The 13357-nt window shown below is 36.3% G+C and overlaps 1 protein-coding gene across 1 annotated transcript in view; it reads left to right on the forward strand.

Annotated features, from left to right (window-relative positions):
• NME7 (NME/NM23 family member 7) overlaps nucleotides 1-13357 on the forward strand; it is a 1612386-nt gene that overhangs the window by 104733 nt on the left and 1494296 nt on the right. The window contains exon 2 of the mRNA XM_044071838.1: nucleotides 8387-8494. Coding sequence (XP_043927773.1) covers nucleotides 8387-8494 — 108 coding nt within the window. The remainder of the gene's footprint in view (nucleotides 1-8386; nucleotides 8495-13357) is intronic.

Genomic DNA, 13357 nt, shown 5'->3' on the forward strand with positions numbered 1-13357 from the left:
CATCGGGCTGGCAACTCGGCACCATAAAAATCTACTGCCAATCATTAGCAGACCGGATTTCCGCTGTGGCGATCCCTAACCGGGAAAAGTCAAAAAGACAAAAAAAACATTCATTACACCTGGTTAGAAACCAGAGCAATGAAGGACATTTATACATGCAAATTCTAGCCATTAACTCTGGCCTCAAAACCATAGGCAGAATTCCTTCCTCCAGACATATCGGCTCTGAATTTTGACATCAAAGACTGTCATAAAATGCTTGACTTAGCTTTCTTACAACAGAGTGCACTGTTACATTTTTGTAGTTCAATATCCAATACAGTCTTTTCACATTTAAGAGAACAAGCCTGTGGCTTACATTAGTATTTACAAATGACAGAATTGTATACAAAATTCAATCTGGCTAGGCTGGCAGCCTTCACCTATCTTCACAAATATATACATAAATAAATTAATTAAATAAGACTGTCTCTTGCCTTAGAGATACCTGTTAACTGGAAAATCTTCTGATCTTTCCACATAGACTAAATATGCTAAAAGATCGTTTTTCAAAATATTACTGCCTAATTAACACATGCAGGTAAATAGCAGTAGCAACTATTCTTTATCAACTTATTTTTTTGAGGGCAGCTGTAAGGTGGTTGAAGAAAAGGATGGATACTAATAAGTTCTTGTTCTAGGAATCTGCTTCCATTTACCTCTGAATCCAAACTCCTACTCTTAATGAGTGTTAGAAATATATGTACCAAAATCCAAGACTCTCATACATATCTAGCAACTTATTCTCCTGATGTACTACTTATTTCTGAAACATTGTTGAAGAAAGATGCATTGGATAGTGAAGTCATCCCACAGGATTTAGTATACTCGAGCTTTACTGGAAATGCTTTAAGTGCTGTTGCTGTGGCCATTATACACAAAAACTGGTTAGAAATCTTCCTCCCATTACAGATCCCAACATTTAACAACAATTTAGAACTCCTCATATTGCTCTCAGAATTAACAATAGAAGGTTTCTATGTATCTCGGCTATAGATAGCTGTATATTTATCTGCTAACAATATTTCAAAAACAAATGGTATCATGGTGATATCTCACCTTATTCAACAAGAAATTGTTTTTCTAGTCGACCTCAACATAGGCTGACAGCTGATTAACAGTGACACTCCCTTAGAATCAACTAATGTTTATGGCTTTAAACAGATATCCTTCACCGCCACTAGAATCAGTAAGTTTGACAGACCCTCAATTTTAGATTGCATCCTTGCTTGCAAGCCAAACACAATTCAAATAGTAGGATGTCTGGTAGACACAGTAAGTTACCACTTTCCTACCTGTGCAGTCAGAAACTATAGTACTTTATTCAAAAATATAATTTATAACCAAATATGCAATAAAATAAACTTTAACTAAACACTCTATACAGTGATGTAATCCAATGTAACTGGAACATATTAATATTCATGTCATTTGATGCCACCATCTCACATTAATGAAATTCTTATAAATATTCTTAACAGCCAAGCTCTCATATGAGCAGAGTCAAAATCAAACTCTGCACCATGGATAACTAAAGTAAAAACTCGTATTTCAGAGACAAAGTCTGGAAAGACTGGCAAAAAAGCAGAACACAAAGTACATTTCATATATTCAGGTATCTGGCATCTCAGAAATCGCACTATGGACCACATTAATCTGGATGAACAAAGCTATTATACCAGCCTCCAGTATAATTACCCAAAAAATCTAAGCCTTTTTTTTGTTATCACTAAACAAACTAATAAATCCTGTCCAAACCACTACACCCTCTCCTCCTCCTAACACCATTGATTCAATGCCATCTTAATTCAACTCCTACTTTATACAGACAGTATTATCTCTGATTATAAATAATAATGATGATGATAATAACTGTAATAATAATAATTCACCTCTCTTCTCCCCTTCCCATCCTCTCCTAACTAGTCGCATTCATTCTCCTTCCTCTGTTTCCACATTTACTATAAGAAAACTTCTGCTGAAACTAAAACAATCTCTTTTGTTGGTGACCAACTGCCAGCACAATACCTAAAAATACAGTTGACCTAATGTCTTTCTCTGTATCCATACTGATAAACTAATCCATATCCAAAATGTCACATCCATCTGGAAAACATCTTTTATGTTAACACTCCATACAATTTTCCAACTATGTACATATTGCCATCCTATCCCCTCCATCAGAAATACTAGAAAAATGTAACCACTCGTAACTTATGCAGTGCATAAACTCTAAAACTATGGTGAGTTTTGGAGAGATGGATGTTAGACGTCACCAAAGTACTACCACTGTTCTCCTCAATTTCACCCATATCAAAACCAACATAGGAATGACAACAACCTAGAATCTCCACTATTCTTGAATTTATTGAAAGTGTCCCATCAACATCTTACTGAATTTTCTTCCCTTGGCCTCACCCAGTCCTCTGTCTAGCTTTCTTTCTCTCTGTCGCTCTGTGTGTGTCTCTCTCTCTTTCTCATGAGTCTGTAGCTGTCTGACAGTCAGCAAGTAGTCAAATAGGAAGAAGGAAAGATTTTGTTTTGATCTGTCACTGTGTCTCACAAGGATCAATCTTAGATACCATCTTATTCAACATGTTTTATAAACCATCTAGATATACCCACCTGCCTTGCTAGCGTAGTTCAGCATGCTGACTCCACTCTTTTGTTTGCAGTCCCATCCCTAACAGTACTCCCAAGACATCACTGTATTTTTTCACTGCTATCAAAACTTGGCTACATGATGCAAATCTACTTTTAAATCCCTAAAAATCTTGTGCTTTTCATTTCTAAACAATACCAAAGTAAAACACAAGTCTTTTGAAATAAACTTATCCAACAACAAAAACATTTAGAACCATAACCCAAACAAATTTTCTGGTTAAAAATTTCTAGAATTCCTAATTGACAATAACTTCACATTTGATCAACACATACTGCAAGCCATTAAAAACGCACCAGAAACTGTAGAACCAAACACTACCCGACAGATGATTCAATGCAAACACTAGTGTCTTTCTACCATATCTTCATATATTCTTACAAACCTAAATACTACACTTAAAGATAAACTCTATCTGTTACAATAAAGTAGCCAAATTTGCTACCAGCCTTGCATATAGGACTTCTCATTGCAGAACCCTAAAACACAGCTGACTTGAGCTAGCCAAATATTTAACATACTCACAATTCATTATTGTACACAGTATTGTACTTGCAATAGAAAAATGTTTAGCACTAAAAGGTATCCTGCAGCACTACTCTCCAGGTAGAAACAGTCGCTCAGCCAATAAACTCTTAGTAATCACTAAGTCTAATAACTCAGCAGGTGACTCTGTATACTCTCATTACATATCTAAACTGTAAAACACCATCCCAACATACCTAAAACAGACCATGACAGTTATCATCTTTGTGGCCATACTAAGACGACTCCTAAACCACATATGTCTGTGCTCCTATTTCGCAGGATCTATAGTACGTTATCGAAAATTCAAAATGTCTAACGGCACAACAGCAAAACTGCCGAAATGTCAAAGGTCCATGTTTGAGATTGCAGTAAAGTGAAGATTGGGATATTTGTCCTTTCCTCACTGTAGTATGATCTCGGAGTTGGAATATATATTTAGCGAGGGGGGGGGGGGGGCAGCTCCCCACAATACCGAATCTGAGTTTCAGAATTTTCGCTCTTGTGAGCATTCATTTTGCATCTTCGATGTTATAATATAGACGCTACTTCTCATGTGGGTAACTCAGTTTTCCTTTGTCTGCATATCCCTTATCCTTTTATAATTCTGTCCTCTTCTACAAAGCTAACATTTGTACCACCCCCTCCAAAATGATATTCCTATCTTAATCCCAACTTCACATTTCAATTTCTTTCTGACCTTCTCACTTTATCCATCCCCTTCAAATACTTTCCACCACTCTCTTGTAACCAGGTTCTGTGTCAGTATATACTGTAGTATACACACTGCCCACAACAAACTGGAACAAAACAAACACTAGAACGGCAAGCAGAAAAAAGTCAAAGTTCTGTTTTAATACTAAATAATGAAGCGCTTTTTGTTTCCATCCAAAGCAAACTTCTTCAGATTACAAGTGCACCTTACAGCAAAATGCATTTAAATACCAACAGGTGATACTCTGTACCTATCACCACAAACCTCCTCTACACAAAAACTTTCACTCACACATTAAAACTACTACTTACTACTTCAAGATTAAAATGTAAGAAATGGTGAACACGAAATATTAACTTACATAAACACCAAACCTGTCTAGTATATGTTAATTAATTAAAGATCTTATCGTTATAAACATTTGTCAAATTGAAATAGCACATTCTACAGTTAGATATAAAACTGCTCAATAATTAAAAAACTGTCATTCTTATGAGTGAGACACACCAAGTTACATAAATAACATGCAAAACATTTTCATGTTTGCAAACTTTTCAATTTCAAAATACAGCTGATGGAACAAGCTTCATTTATAGCAGGAAAATTATAAGCGTTCAATCTAATTTGCCACAGCAATTCTAATTCTTCTAAACATAACGGGAAAGGTCCACCCCTAATGTCTATAGCTACCTGATCTATAGCCATAAATTTAAATTTATGGTGTTTGTGCAACTATGTGCTTTTAGCTAGTGCGTTGTCAGTTTTGCCTTTAGATATTGCATACTGATGTTCATAGACCCTGTCACGGAGTCTCCGTTCTGTTTTTCCAATATAGAATGCAGCACAGCATTGGCATCTAGCTAAATACACTACTTTTCTAGAGTTACAGTTGAACCGCTGTTTTAATTTAAATTGTACACTATTTATACAAAAATTATTGGTGACGTCAATAAATTTACAAAAATTACAGGCTTCACATTTTCCCATACCTGTTATTTTGGGAATGATTCTATGTTGTTCTAGCAAGTTCTTTAAGTTTTTACCATTTTGGGGCTGTCACCCAACTTTCTAAATAATACTGGGTTCATTCTAAACAGTTCCCAGTTTTTTTGGATGATCCTCAGAACAACTTGGCTGTCTACCGTAAAAATAGTGGTAAAGCTTAGATGGAAATCTGATTTACTTTTTAATAACTCACTGTTAGTACTGTCCATAACTACTGAATTGCTCGCATTACCACTTTGCATTTGAATATTAACTAACTGTTTGACACCTAGTATAGGATTGCATATCTTACTGGATCTCTTGAATTTTACTTCTATTAGTGAATTCAAAAGAGTTTCAGGGTACTTACGCCCCAGAAACATACTTTTCAAAAAATAACATTAATCTAGAAATTCATTCTCTTTACTCACTATTCAAGCGGCCCTCACCAGTTGGCCTTTAACCACCGACCACTTCTGGTGGTGCAGGTGACAACTAGAGAAATGCAGGAAGGCATCAGAATACGTACTCTTCCTGTGAATCTTAGCCTCAAAGCATTTTTGTACCCTATTCTTGGACAGCCAGATATCCAGGTATGCTATCTCTTCAGTGTCAAACGATTAGTTATTAATTGTTCTTGTGGATATATATTTATTATGGTTGACTTATTTTATTCTGCTATTCTTGTTTTCTCAGATTTGAATAAGCTTTTAAATCATCTTGTATCTTTAAATTTTAAATGAAAGAATATTTGAATGAGAGTTTTCCCGCCTAGTGATGTATTTAAATGAGGAGTGTATTAACTAACTGATAGGTCTGAAGAAGCCATATCGGTGAAAGCGCTTACCTGCTGTTCATATATCTGGAATAAAGTATGCTTTTCTCCTTTTTCCATTATATGTCTCGCTAATGCGTTCGTCTTAAGACCAATCCTAATATTATAGACATGTTCACGTATTCGGTCCCTAAGCTTCCTGTTGGTCTTTCCGTGTATAGAAAGGATTGTCACAAAAATGCCCTCTTACACAGGACAAGTATGCATCCTGGCTACGTCTACCAAAACATTGTGAAAGGACAGGCAATGCGAATATCCAGATATAATCCGACAGATATGGGATTTGAACATGAGACCAATGATTTAAAAGATAGATTTCTATCTAGAGGATATTCAGCTTCAGACATTTCTAGAGGATTTTCTGAGATGAATATATTAAGAAATAACAGAGCGGCTCCCTATTTTGGTAGATGTAATGGAGTAGAGTGTTATGATTCAGCACGAACATCTACAAATATGAGAAGTCAAGGGGTGGACTTTGATATGGCTTGCTCTCTATACTTCACCAGTGATGTAGGAAACATCAAGGATGTTATTAGAGGGTGCTGGGATGTCTTAACTATAGATGATACCATAAAAGATATCGTGGGAGAGGCCCCTAGATTTATATACAGGAATAAAAAAAGTCTTAGAAGATTATTATGTTATCCATCAGAGTGCAGACAAAGTGTGGAGGAGGTAGATTATGGAACAATGAAGTGTAATGGGTGTAACTTCTGTAATTACATCAATGTGGATAATTTTTTCAGACAACCAGTTAGTCAACGAGAATATTGTTTTAAAGTAAAGGGTACTTGCCAGTCATCTAATGTAGTTTACCTAGCTTCCTGCATAGAATGTCAGGCGTTCTATGTTGGAAAGACCAACAGGAAGCTTAGGGACCGAATACGTGAACATGTCTATAATATTAGGATTGGTCTTAAGGCGAACGATTAGCGAGACATATAATGGAAAAAGGAGAAAAGCATACTTTTAAGTTTTTGATAATAGAAAACATCAAACCGGGACCAAGAGGGGGAGATATCAGGACATTCACTGAGACCAGGGAAGCCAGCTGGATTATCAGACTAAGGTCCGATAGCCCACCTGGCTTGAATGCCATGGTCTCAGTTAAACCTTTTTTAAGATCTAGGAAATTATATAGATAGTGTACAATTTATACACCCTATCTTAAATAAAATAAAATATATTATATATTATATATTATTTATGTATTTGAGATTTATGCATATGTTATTGCTGAATATGAAATTGTAGTAGCTATTTATTCTTTTTATTTTTTATACTTTCTTCTAAGTGTTCTTAGAATAGTTATTTTATATTGTGGATTAGTTATTAATTATTCTTGTGGATATATATTTATTATGGTTGACTTATTTTATTCTGCTATTCTTGTTTTCTCAGATTTGAATAAGCTTTTAAATCATCTTGTATCTTTAAATTTTAAATGAAAGAATATTTGAATGAGAGTTTTCCCGCCTAGTGATGTATTTAAATGAGGAGTGTATTAACTAACTGATAGGTCTGAAGAAGCCATATCGGTGAAAGCGCTTACCTGCTGTTCATATATCTGGAATAAAGACTTTTTTGCTAGAAGCCTTGGAGTATTGGGATTCGTGATTTGGGTGTATTGAACATATGTTGGACTGCTTACTACGCTTAGCGAAAGTCATTGGTTTGCCTGCCTTGTTGTTACTCTTCGTTTTTATCTTTTTGCTGATCAGGAGGGAGGCATTTGCCCCGTTGTGGCACTCATTGGACTGTTATTTTTTTTATATACTTTGTATTTAGCATGGTTTTGGGATTATTAATGCAAATATTAACAAGCAATATTTGATGACTAGATGCATTAGTCGGCTGTAACTGCAGAAACACCTGGAAACATCACTCAGCTGTAATGAGTAACTTTGTGTCTAGATCAGCATCAGGAAAGACCTAAGAGGAGTGACTTTTACTGTATAGTATCAACAAGCAGTCTACTATTTTGTGCTGGTTTGTAACTATCACTCCTCGGGTGGGTTAAAACACCCAGGCTTTATTTTAATTTCTTTGTCCCAGTTTTCTCACTGATTCATACAATCTCAAACTTCTTTCTTGCAAGTATGTTTTTTTTTTTCTGGTTGTATTTAACCAGTGGGCAAAAGTGGTTGTTTCTGTTACCAGCACAGTAATGCCATGTGTCTTGAACTACCACAAGCAAAAAGTTTTTATGAGAATTGAACCATCGTATGACTACAGTAAGCCATGTTGTAGCCACCAGTCCTGATTTGGAGTAAAATGTCAAGCCCCGCCTTTCCTTTTGAAGATTTGTCCTTTCTTGTGTTTCTTAGACATGGACTATTTGTACTGTGCCTTGATATGCAGCAAATCTCTCTTATTATTTGGTATTTTTCATTATCAGACTTCCTAACATACATGTGTTCCTCAGTTTAGGTGGTTTTACCTTGTGGGCAAAACGGTTTAGAAGTCTGTTTTTGTTGTATATTTCAAAACTGCAACAATTATTGGTAAGCAAAAACTTTAGGCAGTTTTAGATGCAAGTCAAAATTTCAGCAGCTTGAATCTGGACTGTTATGTTTATTACTCTATCAGTGGAGACATTTATTTCTTCAAATGTTTCTTTCAGAGTCAGGAAGACAGATTTGCATTCATTGCAGAGTGGTATGATCCAAATGCTGCTTTATTAAGACGTTACCAACTTCTGTATTACCCAAAAGATGGGTCTGTTGAAATGGTAAGTTCTCTAACCACTTGAATTTAGAGGAGATCTGCTTCTCTTTGTCTTGAAGAAATAAATAGTTATTAGACAAAAGCATTAATTTTGAAGAAATGCTTTAAATTTCTTATATTAAAACTGATACTTTAAACCATATTTATTCTAATTTAGATTGTTTGCATGAGGCTTAATGCTTTTCATTGCTAGTGCTTTAAACAACTGATGTATTTTGAAGCATTCCAAATATTGCTTTATGTATAAACCTGTAGCACAGAAAGGTTTAGAGTATTCTGAGTTGTCATTTTTTTCGTTTTTCTTGATGTACCAAACTGTTATAATTCTACAGTGATATTAAATGCATATCCTTTTCAAAATGACTCTGCAGCAACAATAATTGCTGCAAGAAGTTGGTATTAAGAAAAAAAGAAGAATGGCAGTCGACCATATAATTTCCACGCCTGTTGAAGCTGGCATCTATACAGGTGCCCATCCTCTTCCATTCAGCAATAGTTCTACAATTTGAAAATGAGTGCCGAGATGAAGAAAGACTACATCAACTGATACAAAACTGTAAACATTGTCTACTTAATGAAGACATACTTATTTCAATGTCTTCTGTAGTGGCTTGTCCTCTTTCATGGGTGGTTGGTTTCCCTCTCCCACTCATTCAAATGGACCGAGTCATGTCCTATGGGGGCATGCATGTAAGTAAATGTTATTTTGCTGGCTATGAAGTTTTCTTGTGAGTTTCTCTTTATTCTAATTAAAAAAAAAAATAATAAAACGACTATATGCAGTATTTTATATAAACCACACGCAGGAGCACTGCTCTACAGCCACTGCTGTATGTGAAGTGAGTAACAATAGTTGCAGTTTGTTGGCATTTAAGTTTTGTTGTAGTCAGCTCTTTTTGCTCAAGACTACCGCAGTATGAAAAATTTAGTTTCTTGATTGTCTTTTGCTGATCTGTACTATGAGATTTCTCCCCCTCTGGCATCACTATTGCTGTCAGATTCTTTGAAGTTTTACTGGTGTTCCCCATTGGCATCAGTATAGCTCTGATGCTGGAATATACAAGCCTGTATACGTGATGATGTGCACCTGGCATTTTCTTGCAGGTCTTTCCCACAATTAAACTGTGGTTGTCCAGGTGCATTTGCTTGCTATATTAATCCATTTCTAACATTTATTTTGATATTTTACCATTTTTTCACAGTTGCAATCTGCATCCTTCTATGCAAGTTTCTCCTCCACATTTTTTTAAAATATGTGATCTTTATAGTATTGCATTCCTTTTTGTGATGCATACATGATGTACCTTCACTGTTATTGGAAAAGCCATGACATTGGACTTTACCCTTTTTGAAGAAAAATCAACCTTGCAGCCTTAGAGAAGAATAACATTGCTAGAGGACTGTGCATTCGATATATAGCTTGAAAATGCAAAAAAGAGAAATCATAATCATGAATTTTCCTTCTGTATTTGAGAAGAAAACTGATAAGACTCCTAAAATATAGCATCAGGCAGGAAGACCTTTCCCTCGGAGGGGGGGGGGGGGCAGAAAACTTCTTTAAAACGCATGGTTACTAATGGTCAACTTAAGTCCTTTTTTAATGAATCCAAAAAAATGTGTTGGTCTTTCTACCTCAGGCAAGATCAATTTGTTTTTATGCCTTCTATGTCGCAAATGGTGATGATCGGATTACCATTGTAAGTTTGGCTGTTGCTTCCTGTGTCCTTTATTTAATAGATGGCCTTTGACTGAATTTTATGGTGGTTTAATCCCAGTCTGGCCAAATTCATCAACTTGGATAGGATATCACTTTCATGGATGTCCTTGCCAGATTTGAATGTAATGTCAGCTACAATATTTGCCTGTCCACCTCAGGATGAAAAACCTGCACACAGTTGAGTTTTAACTGCCACCATTGTACCCATCAGAGCTACCAGTGTTAGAGATTGGAAATAGAGGTGTAGAAGCTGACAGTTCTGGAGTGGCTTCCAAAAACAGGCAACCATTCAACAGAAGACATTTGGTACCGGAATGGATTCTGAGTACTGTTACAAACGCCTAGTGTTAGGCCTTTCTTATGCATCTGTGAGGCTGGAGGTTGCTCATCCTAGTTGCATTTCTGATCATGCTTTGATTACTTTGGCAGTCTAGAAGCTTTGGAGAAGGCAGTGCCATGAGCCTCCTTGCCAGTGCTATTACTAACAACTGTGCTTCATGTCTACTGTAGTCTTAGCCAATAATCAGTGCAATAGAAAGTTAGAACTTGGATGGGGGATATGTCCTGCCATGTTTCTGCTGCTGCTTCATTCTCTTTTCCTTCTAGCAGGCACAAATTAAAGGGAGATAAGAAAACTATGAAGTTTGCATGATATTTGTCAGGATAAGGAAGGTGCTCCTTTTATTTTGTGAGTGAAAGAAGCTTTGCTGCTCATACAGCATACATGTGATTTGGTGTCTTGAAAGTGAGAACTCTCTAACTAGCAGATTTTTCTTTTTTAAGTAGAAGAAAGGAAAGAGACTACTGCATTCTTTGGAAGTGTACAAGTAGCTGAGGTATTACTTTGGACATTGGAAAAACTAGCAAGCTTTGTTTATGTGAGTGTCAAGACTATGTACTAAGTATGCTACATCTTTTAGGAACTTGGCAGAGCATATTCTGCTAGGATTGATGCAATTTATGCTATTTACTTTACTCTTTATATCAGCTCCGGGCACATTAAAGATTGTAGCATGGACAAATAATAAAATGTCCCAAACTGGATACTTGGTATAGCGGAAAGAGATCTTGCTATCTATTACCTTAGATTAGGACAGTTACTGCCTGTGATTTTTCCCATATGAATGCTGCTACAAGAAGGTTCCATGACACATTTGTGGGTACTTGCCATCACAGTAGATCTGGGGTAGAGAAAGGAAAACAAAATTATTATTGTAGCAGTATGAGCCACCCCCTATATGGATGAGCATTTGGATTGCCTTATGGAGCTAGTGCTTTGTTATTGTTAGTTTTAACATTTATATAGTTTAGGCGTCCTTAGTGTTTTATGCATGTACATTCACTGATGTTTGCCATAATTTTCAATACAAGTTTCTCGCTTCAAAAACTGAAGGCGGAGAGTAAAATGCTGCTTTTTAGGGTTCCTACTACCTGATGTTATATAACTGAAATGTGATGCTGATTTTGCCCTGCTTGAGGGAAGATGTTGCTGTTGGAGAATGCTGACCAGATTACAAGACAAACAAATGTCCAGGTACATGAATCTTTAATTTTAAAGATGTGCTATTCTGCTGAGTGCACCACAAAATTAAACCTTCTACATGTAACCATTGTTCCATAATGAAGTAAAACATCCTACAGAAAAAATGCATCAATGTGATTATTTTGTCTGCTAGATGTTCTGTATTAAACTAATAAGTAGTGTATAATATAGTAAGCTATAATTGTGAGCTGCAGACAAGCTATATTTTATAAACCAGAGCTTTAACCCCATAGCTTTCATGGGCATACTATGTAACTCTGCAATTCTGAAAGTTATTGGGCAAATCAAAGCTTCCTGGCCATTGTCTTAAAAGAGGAATTTGTGCTTATTGGGCTTTGCCCAGTAATAATCTGATATACATGAATGAATATCATCCTTTTTTTTCTGAGTTAATAACAACTTAGTTTAGAAAGTCATACAGTTGTAGAGGTCTTTCTTTACATTACTCATTAAAATCCTGTATTCATTCATATCTACCTCAGAACTTGATAGTCCAGTTGTTTATGTATATTATTTTTTAAAATGCTTAAGTAAACCTGCCCTCTATTGGAAAAATGCATTCAAGTTGCTAGGAAAATTAAATTCATCAAAATGTGTATTGGACATATAAAATAGTTAAAATCTACTTAAAGAATGGTATGCTAATTAAATATCTCCCTTTCACATGGATGTCTTCCACTATAACTGTACTTGCGTAGTTGCCTTTCATGAAACTGTCAGATGTTAAGTTGTCCATCTCGCCTTCGTTCTTGCTGTTTGGGTTCGGAGCCGATCCTCGGCTCTGACTCTGCCATCTTCTATAGCTCGAGCTGTTTACTGGCTCAAGGCTACCCCTTATCCCAGCATGCCCAGCGTCAGCTACCCAGATCTCGTTTGCCGCTTCAGCTGCGAGGTTGCTTCCTTACTGGCTCAGGCTTGGTATAGTTTTTTTTTCTATTAATATATTGTTGTTTATTCTTGAAAGTTTGTTAAGTATTTATCTATTTTTTGTCTAGATAATATTCCTTTATCCCTTATTGCGTTCTTCTGTATTTTAGCTTTGTTGGCCATTGCTCCATAACCTGCAGGCCTTCTGTTCCCTTGAACTCATTTAAATTAGAGAGTCCCCCCTACCCCACCCCAGGATTTCCTTCTGTTCCTTATCTGTAAAAAAAAAAAAAAAAAAAAAAAAAAAGTCTGTGTCTTGTTTTTTGTAGTATAGCTTTTTATTATTGTTGTTGTGGTCGTTGTTACTATAATGTCTAAAGATACCAAGGTATCTGGCTTCAAAAAGTGTGACTCATGCTGTCAGAAAATGTCTCTGACAGATGGGCACACTAGCTTTGTATATTGTTTGGGCGCTGTTCACCTGCAGGACTCCTGTTCTATATGTCACGCTTTTAGTCCAAGAGTCCTGCAGGAGTGCAAAAACAAATTAATCCTTCGGGGATTATTGAAGCCTCAGGATTCTCCGGCTAAAAGTACTCAGCCAGCGAAATCCCCCAAGTCTGTCAAGCCATCGGCTCCACTTTCGCAGCCGACTCCTTTACTTCACCAATCAAGTATGTCGGTGCCAGCTGGCACTGACAAGACAACTCCGCCGTTAGCGCCATCTCGGAGCCATAAGA

The sequence above is a fragment of the Protopterus annectens genome, chromosome 5.part0, assembly GCF_019279795.1.
Source record: "Protopterus annectens isolate FY-2018-M chromosome 5.part0, PAN1.0, whole genome shotgun sequence".
NCBI classification, from domain to species: domain Eukaryota; kingdom Metazoa; phylum Chordata; order Ceratodontiformes; family Protopteridae; genus Protopterus; species Protopterus annectens.